General features: G+C 41.5%; 1 protein-coding gene across 1 annotated transcript in view; it reads right to left on the bottom strand.

Annotated features, from left to right (window-relative positions):
* Positions 1-19,668, bottom strand: part of LOC126389985 (collagen and calcium-binding EGF domain-containing protein 1-like) — a 42,446-nt gene that overhangs the window by 6,331 nt on the left and 16,447 nt on the right. Inside the window, exons 3-4 of the mRNA XM_050044073.1 lie at positions 2,193-2,245; positions 336-470 (exon numbers count right to left, since the gene is read on the bottom strand). Of these exons, the coding sequence (XP_049900030.1) occupies positions 336-470; positions 2,193-2,245 (188 nt within the window). The remainder of the gene's footprint in view (positions 1-335; positions 471-2,192; positions 2,246-19,668) is intronic.

Below are 19,668 nucleotides of genomic sequence, written 5' to 3'. Positions count from 1 at the left end.
AGAGAGAGAGAGAGAGAGAGAGAGAGAGAGAGAGAGAGAGAGAGAGAGAAAGAGAGAGAGAGAATAGGGAGAAAGAGAGAAAAATTGACATTGTTACAAACAAAATAAAAATATTTTTTTAAAAATCCCACAAAACAGGAGGGGGCACTGTTTTCCTATTTAAAAATCCTGAAAAGTCACTTTCAACATGTTACTGCTTTTTAAAGAAGCCATTTGTTTGATGAACCTCTTTTACTATGCGTGTGGATCACTGTGTGAAGAAATGACTAAAAAACACCCCCATGACAGTTACAGTCAAATGTATTCAACAGCAGATGAGAAGGGAGTGTACTGACCCAGACAGTAAGGAGACTTGTGGGTACGGTGTCTCTCTCGGTCGAAGCGATAGCCAGGGTAACATGTGCAGACAACTCGTCCAAAGTTATCAGTACACTGCTGCTCACAGGGTGATGCTGCACACACATCCACGCCTGCAGAGAGAGAGAGAGAGAGAGAGAGAGGAGGCAGGGAGAACACAGATTGAGCAAGGTATTCAAGAACACTGAAACCAACATTACTGGAATCACACAGGACGCTATCAGTCTTTATCACTACCTCCTTACATTCATTAAGTTCCACATCCACAACTGGGAACTGATCACAGCTTTAACTGTCAGCACACAGACAACTCTACAGGCCAATTTATATGTGTAAATTATAACATGAGTGAAGGCTGAATTCCATTTAGCGGCTTTGGTTTCAGGGCCCTGGCTCACTGTTATGACTTATTGGGACACTTGAATAGAATGGAGCCATCTTCATTGTCAAAAGCTGTTTCCTAAATCACTCCCTTGTTGACTTATTAACTACTCCCTATTGAATAAACACTCGGTAGTTTACTCTGAAGTGACTGAGCAGTAAATTGAGATTTTTGACACTTTAAAATCAGCATTATTTTGTGTCATCACTGGCAGGAGTAGAATCACACGACTGTAATTTTAAAGAACTCATTGCATTGTGTGATTATTGGCAGAAAGCAGTCTACATCCATGAACACTACTCCATAAAGTGTGTAAGTGTAACACTCAGAGTATGGACACAAAATATTATAATATTGAGTAAATCCAGTTCACTGTACAATAATATAATAGCCAAGTTGTCTACTATGAAAAGGGCCCATTACAATAACCAAACCGACAAGAGCTTTTATCTGCTCCCAGGGCTTTGCCTTGATTACAGCCCCTGGCTTGGGCCATAAAAAGTGCAAAAACACTTCACCTTCTTAAATTAAAAGGGAAACAACGATAATTATTGATGAGTTTTCACCATTATTATACAGTTTTCTTTGGCTTGACAGTGTTTACCTTATACTCTGTTGCATGAAATGTACTTTAGATACAAGTTATACTTAAACTTATGGATAGACCACAGCAGGCACCGCTGCTGTAAATATTTAGTAAAACTGTCTAATTAAAAAGATATACATCCAGTAGGCCTAACACATGGATCTCAAGACATAGTGGAACATCAGACTGGGCAGTAAACTGATGTGGTCCACATCTGAGTGACTCTGTGGAACTTAGCTGGGGTTAAACTTAAATGAATTGAATACTAAAATGTGAGTAGATCCATAGAGCAATTCGATTTATGAATATAGTATGTGTGTATATACATGTATACACAGTGCGAGTTTTTAGGCACATCCATCCTTAAAAGGCTGATGTGTTCATGGAGGAACAGTGTTCTCTAGTGGCTGATGTGGATCACTCATCTGTGAAAGCTTACTACAGTCACTGTGCACTAAACCTGTTTGTCAATACTGTTCACACATGTTCGTGATCATGATAATGTCCAATTTTCACACTTATAAGATTTTCTTTTTATTTGTATAATACCACCAAAATGTGGCAGTTCTCTGAGCCAAACCTGTGGACAATTTCTTCTTTTGGTTAGCTATTATGTTGTTTGTTCCAGCACACTGCAATGTGCAAGTCATCCGAGACGACTCCTTAAACATAATTAGGCTTTTCCAAAATGTCAAAAGTCGACCATAACATGTACATTATAATATCTGGACTTCTTTGGAGGTCTACATAGACAAAAGTGGTCTCCAAACTGCTGTAGTGTAGAAATTATATCAGATTTGGAGCATGTGAATCACATGTGAGTGTGCACGTGCCAAACTTAGAGGTTAGTGTGAATGGTTTACCTACTTTCAGGTATGCACTGGCCCATCACAAACCTGAAACCGTCACAGCATTTCCTCCTGAAAAAAACAAGAACAGTAATAATAATCAGAGGTTTGCATTTCTGCCAGCATTTCCCAACCCTTCAACTTATCATCATTTCAAGAATAGTTTGACATTTTAGGAAATATGTTTATTTGCCTTCTTGTTGCCGGTTAGATGAGAAAATTGAAACCACTTTTGTGTTATTGAAAGCTGTTCTCTGTTGTACATGTCTGCAGTAAATATGAAGCTACAGCCAGCAACTGGTGAGTTTATCATTTTTGTAAACTGACGTGCATCATAGAAAAGGGTGGTGATACAGAAGTATCACAGCCAGATTATATATTTCTGCAAACACTTATAAGCAGATTGTCATTCCAGCTGTCTGAAAGCTTCTGGTCTGCTCTCCCATTTTCACTCCACAGTTAAAAAACTCCATTGATACATGTGAATATATGTGGAAGAGTAGCTGCAGTTAAGGCACTACTCATTCTCTTTCTTACTTCTCTTTGCCCCCTGACCAGTACTTGAACCATGACCAAATAAGCAAGTAAAAACTATTGCATAAATTCAGTTTTTTAACTCCATTACAGCCTCCACTTTTGTGATGTAAGCGCTCGTAACAGTTCAGTAAATGCAGTATTTTTGAAATACAGCATTGTGCAATGAATATTGGGAAACAACTTCTCCTCAAATTGATTTATGGTGTTTGGCAGTGACACTCGTCCAGCCATCCCGCAACAATCCTCCACATGTTACAGACATTACAGTTGGAAAAACAAAGAGGAAATGGCTCAGAAACTCAAGCAGCAAGGCCACGCAACAAATGTCACACACACACACACACACACACACACACACACACACACACACACACACACACATACACACACTTGGAGAAAAAAGGCAAGAATGCACGACTCCTGTCCTACAAAATGCATGCTGTTACCGGAGGGGAGCTAGCGTGCTGCCTCATTCACAGCCCCCTCAAGACAACAAGTTGCTTTTATTCTCCTCCAGCCTCCATGCAGTGTAACCCTAAATCACTCTGAGATCCCCCCCTCCTCCTCCTGAATGAAAAATAACCTATAAAACGGCGAGGCCGGCCTAAACTGATGAGATCCAGATGAGGGCGGCTTTAATCTGCAGCTTGTAGCTGGGAGTGTTGAGAGGGATGGATAAGGCTGGGCATGGAGCTGAGGTGGAGACAGGAGAGTGAATGCTGAGATGTCACTTGTTCAGTCAGTCAATCAGTCGGTAAATCCATCAATCATATAATGCATTACAGATGCAAGTCTGTTCTGAAAACCACTAAAAAGACCTTATCAGTTACCAGCCATGACAGATCCGCATTAAATTAAGTTTCTTCCATTTCTATTATTTTATTGCCACAGCAATCTCTGGCCTCGTGTCATCTCCCATAAAAATGATGCCAATGAGATCTCATTGGAAAATAGCTGGATGACGTGCAACAGAAATCGATTTCATGGTAGTTTCATATACAGTGTATATATATATAAATATATATATTGTAGATGACTATTTGCAGTAGGCTACAACTGATAAATACTGGGGCGGCAGTATCTCAGTCCATAGGGACTTGGGTTGGGAACTGGAGGATTGTTGGCTCAAGTCCCTGTCGGGGCCAAAATATGGAGCGTGGACTGGTAGCTGGAGAGGTGCCAGTTCACCTCTTAGGCACTGCCAAGGTGCCCCTGAGCAAGGCAACAAACTCCCAACAGCTTGGGGCACCCATCCATAGGCAGCCCCCTCACTCTGATATCAGATCCTGTTTGTGAATGTGTGTATATTTCAGGGCTGTGTGTATACAAGTGGAAAGACTGAATTTGTCCTCAGGGACTGATAAAGTATATCTTTTATTTCCAAGTTTAAAACAGGATATGGTTTCAATAATCGATACAGGCAAGTTAACAACACTAAACTAGCTGCTCTGTGAGGCTGCACTCAGGCACAGCAGTTCTCTGAGCTAAATGCTAACGTAAGCCTGCTGACATGATCCAATAAACTTGTATAGTGTATTGTCTATGTGATACATATGTGAATATGTGTGTGTGAACTTTGACACCTTCACTGCCACACTACAGATAAAAGCCTTATCTCAGAGTCTAATACTGTGTGTTCACACTACAAGTGACATAGCAGCAGGCTACACGTCATTTTCAATGAAAGCCGGTGACTTGACGCTACAAACTGACATGTGACATTTGTTGCTGCAGAAGTTTGCTGATACTGATACTATACTGCATCGCACTGCATCCAATGCATCTCCGTCTGCATCCCCTGAGGTGCTTTGCGGCAGGTAGCAGACAAACACAAGCCTGTGATGACGTAACTACTAATAAGCACTCGAACAACACTTCAACGACAACTCAGCGATAATGTAGCTGGTCGTGCTGTTGGGTTGACGCTCGTAGTGTGAACACAGCATTAAGCTCCCTCTCGTTTCCTTTGTTTCCCTCTGGATTTATAGCATTAGACTTGGCTCTCACCTCAGCTCTGGAATCTACACGGTCTCTGCACATACTTGCAAATCTACGAACCTTTCCCCACACGCTCTTATACATACACACACATCCTTCCATATTAGGTGAAACCCTAAAGCTAGTGGTAAAGCACCACAAATTTTCACATTGATCAAAAATGTGAAGCAAGCCAGAGCAGACCAACTGAAAGCTCACACCAGCAACTCACAGAGTAAACAGGAAAAATAAAGACATGAAAGCCAGTGTGAGCCAAGACTGTGGCAAATAGCAGAAAAACAACCCATATCAAAGATCCACAGAGCAGAGAAAGCCAACTGATCTCACTACAACACACCACACAGGCACATACGTTGATGGGCCGTCTGTCAGTCAGAAATGCAGCAGCCTCGGCAGCTCTCCCCTGGGTGTTTGTGATGGACGGAACAGGGAGGCTGGGGCCTCTGGACAAGCAGAAGAGGTTGGAGGGAGAGATGACCCGTGTGTTTTTGTTTTGGAATGTGAAAGTATGTTGGTCAGACCGGCAACAGGCCCAGTCAACATGACACGGCCTTTAAAACACAGACCATTACATTCACTGGCATCTGTCTTATGTGTGTTTAGAAATTTGTCTGGTGTAGTTCAGTTTTATTTTGGCACGGATATGGACAAAAAATGATAATGGGCACAAAATATTGGCAAAATATCAACAGCCTTGATTGAAAAATATCAGTAACCTACCTTCCAAAACCCAGAACAATCTAACCGAGTGTGTTCACATCTGCACATAGAACATGTGTGTTTGTGTGTGTGAGTCTGTGTGAGGGCTGGGATACCATCCAGTAATTGGGTACAGCCTTTTAATGTCAGTCAAGGTTTATTAGTGAGAGCGATCCATGACGCTAGCAAGCTCCCTCTCCTCCTCTCTCCTTTTTCATGTCCTCTCCGTGCACTTTACTTCACTCGCGCTACATCAAGTCTGTGATTTGAAACATGTCGATTCATATTCAGGCCATTCTACCGGCCTCTTGTTTCACAGAGCACCCCATTGGTTCACTAGTTGTTGACATAATCTCTGTCTCTCTCTCTCTTCTCGTCAGACTGACATGTTGTTGGCCTCACGCTGCCCTCTGTCCATGAAACCTGATGAGGTGTCTGCCTTTTCCATCTTTATTTCATTCAGACGAATATTTTTCTGTCCTCTCAAGACTTGCTGAGGCCAGGAGGATTGTTCAAAACCTTTAACAGCCACTTTTAAACTACGGGAACCAACAGGACTATCTGTCTGACATGCATTTCTCTGTGCTGAGTTCACTCTTCACTCTTTACACAGTTTTCTTTACCAACATGCAGCTCCAAAATGCACCAATGCAACTGACACACTTCTTACACATCTCTCCTCATGCCTCCATTGTCTCCAATGTAAACACAGCAAAGAAATGCAGTTTGCGGCAATGAGCGAGCAATGGCAAGGAAGAAAAGGACTGCTAGCAAATAAACATGGATGCAAACAATGCAGGATTCAAACACAGAAAAATCAGCTTTGTAACTGTTTTAGTGGGTTACAGGATACACACAATGGGTTTTAGTTAGAAAACACTGAATGTAAATACAACATTTGTTTGTTTACAAGAAAACTCCGCAGGGCACCTTTAAGCTTTAGTTTACATGAATTTGTTTCTGCATGAAATCAGTTCTATCTAATTATTTATCTCTGAGGTTCGAGAACTCTGGGGTTAGCCAACCAGTCGGTTACACTTCTCTATACAGCCATATGGCAGCATGAGGGACTGAATACCCGTTAAACAACTCACAGGGATGTAATAATTCAGTATGTTGTAGTGGTGCCTTATTTGATGTTGCAAAGACAAAGAATGCCAGAAAATGAGCCTGTGTACTTTAACTTTAACTTTCAACTTAAAAAGCTGTACAATAATGAGGCTCCAGTGAAGGTTCGGTCAGGAAGACAATACTTTTCATGCTCAGGCTGTAAGTTTCTTTCTCACCCATTCATTCCTTGCACACATGCTCACTCACTGGGTGTTTCTCAGAGTCAAGATAGGATCCTCAAACGACTGAATTTGAAGGACGCTACGTCATCGACCCTGCCAAAGACTGTTCCAATGTCAAGGATGCTTCCGGATTTCGAGGACTCAGTCCTTCTTTGAGAGAAATTCCAAGGATGCATGTGTGTATCCCCAGCAGGTATAAAATCCCCAAAATACTTAGTTAGCACACAAGTTGCTGGAAGTGAAAGCAGAGCCTCTTGAATGAAACTTGCGCCAGGGGAGCTCGGCAGTATTTAGATAAATATGTCATTTATTTGGATTAATGTCTCCATGAGTTTTTAACATGCAAGCGTGAAAAAAAATATTGACAGAAACTTCATAATTCATACATTCCAATGTGTCTACTGCCAAATAATGAGATTTTTAAAATAATGTTATTAAGATAAAAACATAAAAGTTTTTAAATGAATCATTTACAGCAGAGATGGACTTTGAGAAACATCCACTACCTATAGGTGTCATTGTCTGGGTAGGTCAGTTTAGTTCACAATCAACCAATAGCACAGCGACACACCTTCTCTGTCAGCATCATCTTACTGTTCCTCATTTTAAATATGGATCTTTCTCTGCTGCAGTTCTTTCCTGCTGCAGTTGTGCTCCCTCACCTCCCCATCACCGCCTAGTCTTTATGGATTCATCAGCCTCATCTGCTTCAGCAGTCAGCAGCCTCAGTGTCAGCAGCCACTACCGCCAGTGTCTGGACTCCATCGGGGGATTTATCTTGCTGCTGCTCAGATGTCCCTCAATCACAAAATATCTCCTTCTGGTGTCCAAGCACCAAAGACTTCTGTTAAATCTTAATCAGCGCAAATCATCTGTTAATCTGTACACATTTCAGAGTCTTTTACACGTGTTCACATCGTATGCACATTAAGAGATTGGTGTACACACAAAGGATTTGAGATCTAATTTCACAACTCTCTACACACATTAGCTAATAATATTGCTATTCCTGTATTGGCCCTCTACTGATCCATGAGTGTTTTATCAGTTTGTATTGTGCAATAAAATGAAAACAGCCTGACATGGTGACATAAACAAGAAACTAACTAAAGTACACAACCACAGTGCTGCAGAGTTCAGCAGATTTTGACTGATATGAGGAGTGAATTGTTCAGTTCCTCACAATCAGTGTAATAAACTGAGAGCATTGTACTTAATGTTAGACATGTAATAGTATAGGATGTGCTAGCAGTTTATCTGTTGTTGTATTGTGATCACCTATGTTAAGTTATGGCTCAGCCTGTAACAGGTACTTGTAGGTTGACCTATAGTATTGACTCTTCTGACTGTGTAGGCCTGCATTAAAATTCATATATATTGTGATAAGAATCAATTTGCATATGTTTCACAGTAGATTAACTCTGCGTTAAGAAAAAACATGGATGATAGAGAGGTTTGGAGAGGATTTGGACAGCTTCTCTTGGCTTTCACTAGCAAACTGTCAGTGTGGATATCATTAACTGTGACTGCTGGCTGCTGTTGTTGACAGCTTGTGTACCCAGAGTTTGATAAGTTACAATAAACACAGAACTGCAAATAGACATTACATAGCTCATACCAAACTATTAAAAATGCAGTGATTGGCTCTGATACACATCCAGCAGAGGAAGAGAATCTGTATGGAGCAGCGAGATTCCTTTTGCTGATTTTTGTGAGCAAGATAAAAAAAACATTAGCTACATCCTGACAAGCCTCTGACATGGCCCAGTGGTGTGTCTTGAAGATAGCTGATGGTGTCTACTTGCAACTTACAGTATGTGATTACAACTCCATGTTGAGTCTACATGCCACACTGACCTGATCCCTCAAGCATCCTAAACTCTACTCCTGTCCATCCTTTGGGTACCAATTATTCTCCCACCACTCTTTGGGCTTGGTGGTGGCTGACCTGGCAGCTACCTGCCAGGTGAGAGGTGCAGGCAGGCCCATGTACGACCCCAGTTCACTTCAGCAGCTGCTGCCAAAATCAGCACGGCAGCACTGGAAGAAACACTGAGACAGGATCCAGAGGCAGGCCTGGGCCTGGATCACTTTACACCGAAGATTATGTACTTTAGCAAGGGGTCTCCTTCCAGGGGGGGAATGCTCACTGTTATGGTTTCCCATCCAGCGTCACTGTGATTTATTTGTGCATTCACAGGCAGGAATGGGCCGCAAAGACAGGATATTCATAATAGCACCCCAAGAAAATCCCTCTACCTCCCAAAGTCTCCAGCCCAGACAGTGCAGGGGTCCTGACAGCAGAGCAGTATGGATGATGCTTTCCATAGACGATGCTGCCACCATGGATTATGACTCTCACTCACATTACAGAGTGTTGCTCTCCTAGTTTGTAGGTAGAGTTTGAAGGTGAGGGATATTATAAAAGGCTTCAGCAGCCCTCTCTCCTGATGTCCTTTGAAATAAATCTCCTGTGCATTGCCTCAGATTGCAAAAATGTGGGATGATTTTAGGGGGTGTTAAGATGCTGGGGGAGGAAATGAGTAAGAAATGAGGGAGGTGGACATTGACAGGAGGAGGAGGAGGAGGAGGATGGTTAAAAGACAGGGATGAAGGTTGTTGTCAGCTTTGAGTTTCCCCCTTGGGACCCCTGTGGGAGGAACACAGGAAGTGGAGCTCAGTGGAGGTCAATGGCCTCTTGACATGTCAGGACAGGAGACCGGCCATGTGTGTGTATATATGTATGTGTGTGTGTGTGTGTGTGTGTGTGTGTATGTCCTGTCAATTTGATGGATGCTTCTTACTGATGTGGCTTATACGTGTTACAATTACAGCATGCTGTATTCATCAACCATGCTGTAATTGATTTATTTGCTCAGCAACCCACACAGTCGCGAGCAGTTGAAAAACTTGGCCGGTCGCGGTGTGTATGATGGTGTGATGATGGATTAGGCTGAAACACATTAACATGATGAGACCAACAATGAAACACATTTTTGGAGGGAGGCCATGTTCTGTCTTATACATATATTCTTTCAGGAGTCTGTGTCGTTCATTTCTGATGTTAAACTTTTTTGTTTTGGTCTTTCAAATGTGTTGCTAATTTTCTCCTGTTGCTCTAACTGGTGTGATTTTAAGAGAATTTTTAATGAGGTGTTTTGTCCGTAAGCCCTTTGTGTGTTTTTTAAATCCCAAGTGAAAACACATTTATACTACTCTATAAGAAGGTGAAACTAATTCGTACTTTTCCACCCATTTGTTTCACAATGCATCCAATAAAAGAATACCAATTTATGACTACTTGTTTGAAATCCAAAATCTTTATATTCAAAATGTCCTTAACTCATGATCTTGGAGTCTCCACAAATTAAACAAAACCAGCCTTTACGTCAACTTCCTCCTAAAGGTGTGAGGGTGTTACGCGCGGGCGCATGTAGCTATTTTAGTGCAGCGTATAATTGTGTGTGTATTCTTTTTAAACTCTTGTGAGTATACATATGTGAAGGTGTTAGTGTGGCGAGCGTGAGCACCTCCTCTCTGTTTATTTGCTCTGCCAGCCCACTTCCAGGATCCAGGCCTCAGGGGAAACATCAGAGCTCTGGCCTAACAGAGGGAGCTTTGACTGGGAGCACAGGAGGTCTGAACCACTTCCACTAGAATACAGGCTGACCTGCAGTCCTCCTCCTCCCTTCTGCGCCTCACCTCTCCCACCCGCATCATCTTTCCACCATTTCTCCTGCCATCCCTCCCATCCTGACCCCCTCTTAAAAAAACCTTATAGGGTTCGGTGTGTAGGATTTAGGGGGAAATATTGGCAGAAATTAAATATAATGAGTATATTGTCTTAGTGTACAGTATAATCACCTGAAAACAAGAATTGTTGTGTTTTCGTTACCTAAGAATGAGCCGTTTATATCTACTTATGGGAGTGGGTCCTCGTCTACAGAGATCACTATGCTGCACTGCCATTTTTCTACAGTAGCCCGGAACACACAAACCAAACACTGGCTCTAGATATGGCTATTCTATACCTCTGCAGATAATTTGACACCTGGTACAAATCTGCTAAATTCTGGATCTTAAGTTGTTAAGGAAAAAAAGGAGAGCACACATTTTCAGGTGCTGGGCTAGCCCCCAGTCGGCGACAGGTCAAACAGCATTGGGGAAACACTGAGTTGTAACCTGAAACTGCTTTATTTAGTGTTTTTACCGGTTTAAATCACCTGGTCTGTTTGTTCAGGAGAGAAAGAGACCTCTGTGGTTAATTCTCCTCCCAGTAAGAACCTCCTGAACAGTGAATACTGAAAGGATCCTAACCAGGAGTTCATCCTTGGCACATGAAAGAAGTTTCAGCTTGTTGTAATCTCCAATCCTACTAGATACCACTAAATCTTACACACTGTTCCTTTAGCCTTTTGTGGCTTGCTATAATTTCCCCACTGTCATCACTGCAGGGTTATAAGAACATTTTTAAGACAATCATTAAACATCTGACACACTCATGTTTATATTTCTCGATAACTTCATAAGATGTAATAGATGTAGTCTGCTAACTGCTATTGAAAAAACTTCTGGGAAGAAAGTGGATAATTGTATTTCCTAAAATGTGTATTCCTTACTTTACCTTTAAGATATTTCACCATAAAGATAAAACAATTATTTAGGGACAGCCCCGTGGCTTGAAGGGTGAGAAATTGACCATGAACTGCAACATCTCTGGTTTGGGTCTGGCTGACAGGACCTTTTGCTGCATGTCTACCCTGGCCTTATCTGATGGTGGCTTAAATAGCCAAAAATGATTCTGAGAAAATGGTTGGTCAAAATCACCTTAAGCCCCACGATCCTGTGATATCTCAAAATGTAATTTAAAACTTTTAAAATATACCCATTGGCTTAGACAATTTTTTTTCTCAACCTGTGTATTATATATTGTTTTAAATAATGTAATTTAAATAGTTAGACATCTTGGGAAATATCTTAGAGGGAGTATACTGTAGCTATTTTTGACTAACCACAGTTTATCTATCTGCCCGGCACTTTAGTGCAGCATTTCTGGCTATAGCATGGGTTGCAGGTACAGTTTTGTAGGTTCCTATACGTCTTGGCCTCTGCATGGTACCAAACATGGCAACCTCATTTGATGACAAGACTTTAGGATACTACACATAGTCACTACCCCCAACCGTTCACCAAGAACAGTTACAGCACATAATATTCCCTAAAAGCACAAACTGTCATTTTTACATTTCTGTCTATGTATGAACTGAACAAACAAGATCCACATGTTTATTAGTGAGCTTTATGGGTACTTGTAGGCCGTTTTTTCACTTTGGACACAGCCAGGGCAGCTTTCAACCTGTTTTCTAGTCTGTAAAGCTGAGGTAGGAAATTCTATTTTGGGGTCATTAGGCAAAAATCCCATAATAACCTTTCAGCATATTGTAATTCAAATTGTCTGAGAGAACACTAGTCTTCTGCACCTCCTCTTGGCTCTGTTGTCAGGCTTTAGAAAATCTAGAACGTGATGGGAGCCTTTGGCCAATCACAGGTCATATATGAGACAGGGTGTTCCTATTGGCAGCTCTACAAATACAGATGTGTGTGCACATCCCTTCAGATGATTAAAGCCTGATTCAATAGCAGAGAATCCTGCAGAGAAATTTGCTATTCCAGCACTGGCTACAACTGCTTACACTGCAAAGCAACCAAGAAAAGGAAAATGGACTTATCAAATAGACAAGCTAAAAGACAATAACATAACAAAACATGCGTCAGTATCAGTTAAGCATTTGAGGGATGGAGAGAAAATGTTGCTAATACTTAAGCCTTCTTCTAACTACGGCTGCAGCTAATTCAAGCTGGCAAGAGCCTCAAAACATAGTATGATATGTCATCTCGGCAAGAGCCTCAAAACATAGTATGATATGTCATCTCAAAGAGCTTTACAGGCACGGACTTGAGTCAGGGGCTAAAACAACTTGAATTCAGCCAGCACAAACCCCGACGCCACCACTGGTAAAGCCGCTGACTGAAGGTCCTTTTCCGGATCTGCTGCCCGCTCTCCTACCTGCGAAACAGCCTGTAGCCACAGGGAGTGGGGCGGAGGGACCATGCGATGTGCTGTCTAGCTAATTCTTGTCTCATTTGTGGTCTGGTGGTTGGAATAATTGGGATATGGTGAGCTTTAAGCTAGCAATGTCCCAATTACCCCCAAATAATGGACCATTTCTTTAAGTTGAGATAGATATATGTAAATAAACTAAGTAGGATCATGTAACTGCTGGGTTATTAAAAGTGTTTGTGGAAGACCCGACCCCTTTCTTCCTGTCTGTTCGTTGTTCCATTATGCACAAAACCTCAGATACCACAGACCAGATTTCCTGATGATTGAGAGTGATTCAGAATCTCCCCGCCTCATTGTGACATTTTGTAAATTACCCGACATTCTCCATGCATGATTTCCCACAAACCACTGACCAGATTTAATGAAACGTAGGCGAATGATTCTTTTTCACACTTCATGCCAGATTTTTAAAATTGGCTCATAAATACTATGGTTTGGTTTCTAACTGCGCCGCCATCAAGAGACTGAAACACTTATGGGGCAACATGTTTACTGTTGCATGATTTTCACTTGTTCCAGGAAGATTAAGGGAAGGATTTCATAACTGTGATGACCATGTTTTCAGTTCTCCCAGCGGTCTCACTGTGTCACTGCGGGAATGTGGCATCTCGGACTCTCTGAGCTGCTTTCTGTGACAGATGCACACGTGGTCTGCTTTGTCCAAGTCTACAGGGATATGGAGGGCTGGTATTCTGCTGAATCTGACAGCAAGAACAGTCAGAGAACATGTGGAGAAGAACATGGGGAGGGATTCACAGACAACCTATTGTTTCCAGCTATATTCCTGTGCAGACAAAAGGAAGTAAATGTTTAAAGTCTTGCCAGAAATGAAAGGTGAATTAACACGACTTAAGTAAATCAAGGCCCTCCTGACTAATCAGGAAACACATCCACGTCATAGTTAAAGTTTGTGTATTGATCCGTGTTGTTCTTACATGTCAGCTAACGCACATTTCTTTCTTTCGGATTGAATAAATATTTTACAGATGGCATTTTAATGTATGTAGCAGCTGTAATGTTTAAGGCCCAAAAGACTTTGATTTACTCACTGGCCCAATGATACCAGATGTTAATGCCTCCTGCCCGCATTGCAAATGTATCTGGGAAGCCGCAGGAAATATTGCGATATTTACCAGACCAATGTGTTTCCATCATTATTCATTGTATGTTTCTTGGCATAAAAATAAGTGGATGAAAACCCAGCTGTGAACTGGTAGAATATCTCTCGTCAGTTTGTCATCAGATGTGTGTGTGTGTGTGTGTGTGTGAGTGACAGAAGGAGAAGCTGTCAAATGTAACACTTATTTTCACTTGGATGGTTGAATAATATTTTTTTATGCTACACACAAATGCCAGTAAAACACACCCTGGCTGAATGAAGGAAACAGTGACTGTGTGTGTGACGGTGAGCACAAGATAAGGGTTAGTGAGAGCAGCTTAGCAAGTGAGGTCATAACAGACAGATCGCTCATAATGACGTGTCTGGTTGAGTGTTCATGCCAGACAGGAAAGCTGTTTTAAAGGAGGACCTTTTACTAAAAATCCCACTGGAGACTGTAACTGAGGCTCAGAGTAATGGACTGATAAGACCAAGAAGGTCCTCTAAGTCTTCTTAATGGTCTTTTGACTGCCTTGATGTCAAAAAATCCTGGAGGCATTGAGAGAGTTATAGCTGTTCACAGTTTTAACTCCCGAGTTGTTACACTCCACACCTCCTCTGGTCTCCGTTTTCAGTTTTGTTACACGAGACAAAGCTCTGTGCTTACAGGAACACACACCCCGCTGGGCTTACCAACTTCAAACAATACTGCAACAACAATGTCGTTCCAGTCTGTTATCAATTGGGCAGTGATTTGTTTTGCTGAGGTATTGACAGTGACAGCGCAGCCATAAAGGGACTGAAACGAGCTAATCTGGAACAGATTGTACACAAAACTGAAAGAAAAAAAAAACAGCCATTGTACTTGTCCAGAGGGGCGTTCAGGTGCACACTAATCAGAAAAAGATGGAATATCATGGCCGGGCTTTGTTGGGAGGTCCAACTCTGTTCAACAACTATACGAAGACAATTATACCTCCATTAAACACAGGAAGCGTAACTCAAAGGCATTGTAAAAGTTCTCTCTGAGAGAAAAAAATGAAGACAGAGGACGGCGTTAAGTGCTTCTCCGTGAAATGTAAAAGCAAAACTCAGAGCGGTAGTATAGTTTCACAGACAGAATACCGTGTCAATCCTGAAGTGTGAGAAAAATGAACAGGTTGCTGTTCCCACAGCTTGGCGTTTGTTGATTACCATCCAAAGAACACAGAGAGAAAACGCCAAAGGGAGAAAAGAGAGGGATAGTTTGAATAGGATGCTCCGGGGACTTCCAGATGCAGTGCAAACAATCCGTAAGCGGATCGTGTTCAGGCTGAATGTGTTGCCCTCATGTGCAAGTCGACTATTTGTTGCCACTTTATGAGAGTAGAGATTTCACCAAGTATTTTAACATTTAGCTGAAGGCAAAAAATCTCTGAGTTAATGATCAGAAGTCAGCTGAAGACAGAGCTGTCAGTGCCTTACTATGATAAACTGCTGGTCGAGGGGATTTAATCACACACACACACACACACACACACACACACACTACATGTACATATCATATATGCACATACACCTGTTTACAGTTTACTAAATGTCCCTCTCAATAGCACCGCACATCTACAAAGTCAGAGTGCATCCACCCTTGTACACATTTACAAGCCTAAAGGATGAGCTCATTTATGTGCACCTGTGCGCTAACATGCAGACAGACACAAACACATGAAAATATCAAATGTCGTGATATTCAATCCAGACATCTATAACAACATGCATATGCAACCATGCACAAACATATTACTACTCATAAACACTATATCCAGGCACATGAAACACACACTGATGCAGACATCTGGTCCTTGTTACCTGTTAAAAACCAAAATCAAATCATCTCTTTCCATTCTTCAGTCAGGAGTTTCCTGCTGTTTGTCATAACTGCCTTCAGCACCTAATTTCACTGTTTAGTGTTCATCCATTTTTGGATTAATCCTACTTAACCACTGCAGGACAAGCCAGTGTTTTATTGAGCCTTAACATGAGCAACCAGCACATGTCTTAGAAAGCAATAGGAAAATACAGATGCACATTTTCAGCTCGAGTGAGAAAAACTGGAACGTCACACTTGCAGTAGGATGTTTTTTTCAGCGACAGCAGCGGTGTAATAGCTTGTTTTATGGCTTGTAAGAGGGGGACCTCTGACTGCAGATCCCAGCGGGCCCTTAACGTTCAGCAATGCAGCGTACAGTGTGAGACACACACCAACATACACACACACACAAAAACACACACGTCTGCTTCTCATCACTTGCTGCAGAGAGCAGCCTGCTGTCTCTACAACCAGATACAGATGAATATCACTTTAGTGATGTGATACATTCTCCCTCATTTTTAATTTGTCTCAGCATCTGTCTCCCAGACCGTGAAAGAAAGAGATACCACCAATTTGAAGTCAGTTTAAGTGGCATAAATGATCGCTAACCAGTATGATAAAACACTTAAATACAACCGAACACCAATTTTTTTTGTATTTGAAATGTTCTGTGAGCAAAAATGAAGAATTTTGCTCATTTGACCACAGTCAGAGAAAAGTTGACCAATTTTACAGACAGGGTCCGAACTACAGAGGAGCTACAGGATGCTCTACTACCCTGAAAGCCTCATTTAAGAAATGTAGGGTGGCTCTAAATAACCAGAATTTTTGATACCTTTTTTTTTCTGTGTACAGTGTTTAGGTTCCCAGAATAATAATAGGCTAATAGTAAAGTAGCCTACTTGTCAACGTGCATGCTTATTTGTGCCTAATTTGTTTGGTTGTGTGGTACATCAGGATGACTTCCTCAAGCCCCAAGATCAGACTGAAGTTGTTGAAGATGGCTTTAAGCAGTGCACTGTCATCACTGCTCTGGACACTATGATGAGTACAGTGTATGCATGGTTGGACAACCGGGTGAGATTTAAATCTCATGGCATCATTAACGCTCTGGATACTGAGCTCATCACAAAGTCTGACCATAAGGAGGAGGCTTGCATCCTTACTGTTGAGGGCTTTCTGCTTTACACCTATGGACCTTTGATCAACGTGCTGAACCAGTGTTACTTTATTTCCATCCCATATGATGAATGGCCAATAGGAACCTGCTCAACAGCCACACCTGGCCCATGTTTTTGAGACACAAGAACATCCTATTCCTGCAGTGGCCATCTTTGCGAGGGGGCGCACTCAATGTTGGTTACATACCTTCCATATATTGTCAGCATTTGAGGCTGTGGGCATGTTTATAATTGTCATGGGATGAAAACAAGAACTGGTTTGAATAACAAAATAACTAAAACCACAATCTTGGAACCCATCCGCTATCTGTCTGAGGATGATAAACCTCTGGGGGGATCCGGTGTAGCAAAAGGATATCTGCGCCAAGATTTCCACTTCCATCATTTCATCTAATCTCTATAAACAGATATCTGTATATAATGCAGATAAATTTTAAAAAGCTAATTTAAGGCTAAATCGATTGCCAATGTGTTGTGCCTCTCAATACAGACTGTTTACCTGTCACTCAAACGTAATGGCCAATAGAACTTGGACTACAGACAGACGACAAATGGAAACCATAACACCTCAGAGCAAAACTTGTCCCATTGTTCTCAGACTCTGCAAACATATGCAGATATGTTTTTAAAAGAGATTATTCAAACCATTGCCTGTCCATTGTGTGTTGGTTTTTATAACATGTTCCTATTGACTGCTGACAGAAAACAGGCTTCTTTTTTTCCCCCGCAAAGATACTTTGACATGTCACAGCAGAAAAGATGGCTGAATGTAATTAATCTGCTTCAGTATCAGTTTCTTGTTATTTTGCATGCTATCTTACTATGGCTGCCTGGACACTTGAGCTGTTCCCCTGTTTCACTCTGCAATTTACTATATTGTGTGCTGAAATTGAACATTTGCCATTTTTTTTGGCAGAGGGTGTCCAAATTCCAAGTGTGAATTATATTTTCTACCCCTAAAAAAAAAAGAAGCATTCAGTACTCCACATTTTGAAGATTAGAAAGTTACAGTTGTGGAATAATACGTCTGTGAATTAGGACATGAAATAAAGATGATTTACTACTACTCCCCAATTTAGGGAGTAGTGAATGAGTGAACAAGGGAGTGATCTCAGATATGGCCTTAACAGATTTAATATTATTAGTAACACCTGTGGGATTCCTACAATGACATTCAAAACAAAGAAATGCTGTATGCTGGTGAGTACAGACCCAGTTTGAGCTCAAGTACCAGTAAATATACACTATGTCCTCTCCAGTGATATTTACCCTCTCTGAACTTATCATTGACAAACATGACAGTCAGTCACTGTCATTTGATTTGCACTGTGACCATTTTGATTTGTCATGATAGGAGAAGCGCATGTGTAAATGACAATGTAATTGAAGTGTCTTAATGAGCCATGACAGTGACAGGGACACAATTACTTAAACTGAACACTTCAACTGAATGCAGCCATCTTTAATGTTATGAGTCACACCTGTGCCTCTCCTGCTGTGAAAAGTCTGTCCACACTGACAAAAAACACAGTGTGAATATATTCAAAGGTGATTCAGTCCAACACAAATGTAGTTAGTACTTTCCTCCTCTCTCACTGTATATACATTTCTGTCTTTCCTGTCTCCCCTATGTGTCTGAGTTTTGCTCTGCAATCTCCCAGAGTGAGTTCATGTGCTGTGGGCGAGGATAAATCCCCGCTCCTTTCCGCTGTTGGCATGTACAGTTAGAATATACACAAGGCAGCTAGTTAGACTAAAAGAACACACACAGAAAGTTATTGTGTGTCTGTGTGTGTTTGGAGCAGGTGCTCTGCATTTCATGCTATCTGGGACCAATTGACCAGGAAACATTCCAAATATACTTCTCTACTTATAAAATTACTGGTTTCTAAAAAAGGGAGGAAAACAAAGACCAGGGGGATGTGAGGGCGAACACAAGACAGAGAAACACATGAGAGAGACTGAATGTGAATCACACACTGAGTGAGTTGGAGAGAGAGGGGAAGTATGAACTGGAAAACGACAAAGGGATAAAGAGGTACAGAGAAAGAGGAAGACAGATGGTGAGGATGACAGGAGGGAGAGCTAAGAGATAAAACAGAGAAAGCAAAAATAATGGATGCAAAAGGACAAAATGGGGTTAAAGAATCTGGGAGGGAACACAAGAGAGCGTAAAGTGTCTGTATGAGTGGAGCTGCTGTGAACGTCTGATTCACAGGCACTGAGTCTCAGTCAGCATCCAACCACATGTCCTCATCTAGGTGGGAAGCCACTTACAGGAGAGAGAGAAAAACACACAGCAGCTTCCCTCCCTGCTCCGATTTCCCCTTCTTGGTCTTTTTAAAGACTTTTACGTGGTTTTCCAGGCATATCCCCCACAGAGGAGAGCGCTCGGCCTGCCAGGGTGCAGCTTTATTTCGTTTGGATCAAACAAATACCTTTGCTTCCAAAGGCCCCCCCTCTATTTTACTTTACTTTATTTCCTTTTCTACATGTACCACCTTCCTGTAGTTTTCCCTGCTGTGCATATTCTTGCAGATCTTTTATTATATTTTTTATTACTATACTAACTATGCTGTTAGGTAGTGGCCCCGGAGCTGCCAACCAACTTTTAAAAATTTAAATTGGTCAATGATCCTTGTTAGTACTGATCCGTCTGAATGAAAAATGGATCATTAGGCACAGAAATGCATGAGATGCAATTATATTAATT

The sequence above is a fragment of the Epinephelus moara genome, chromosome 1, assembly GCF_006386435.1.
Source record: "Epinephelus moara isolate mb chromosome 1, YSFRI_EMoa_1.0, whole genome shotgun sequence".
NCBI lineage: Eukaryota > Metazoa > Chordata > Actinopteri > Perciformes > Serranidae > Epinephelus > Epinephelus moara.
This window is presented reverse-complemented; position numbering and strand designations above follow the sequence as displayed.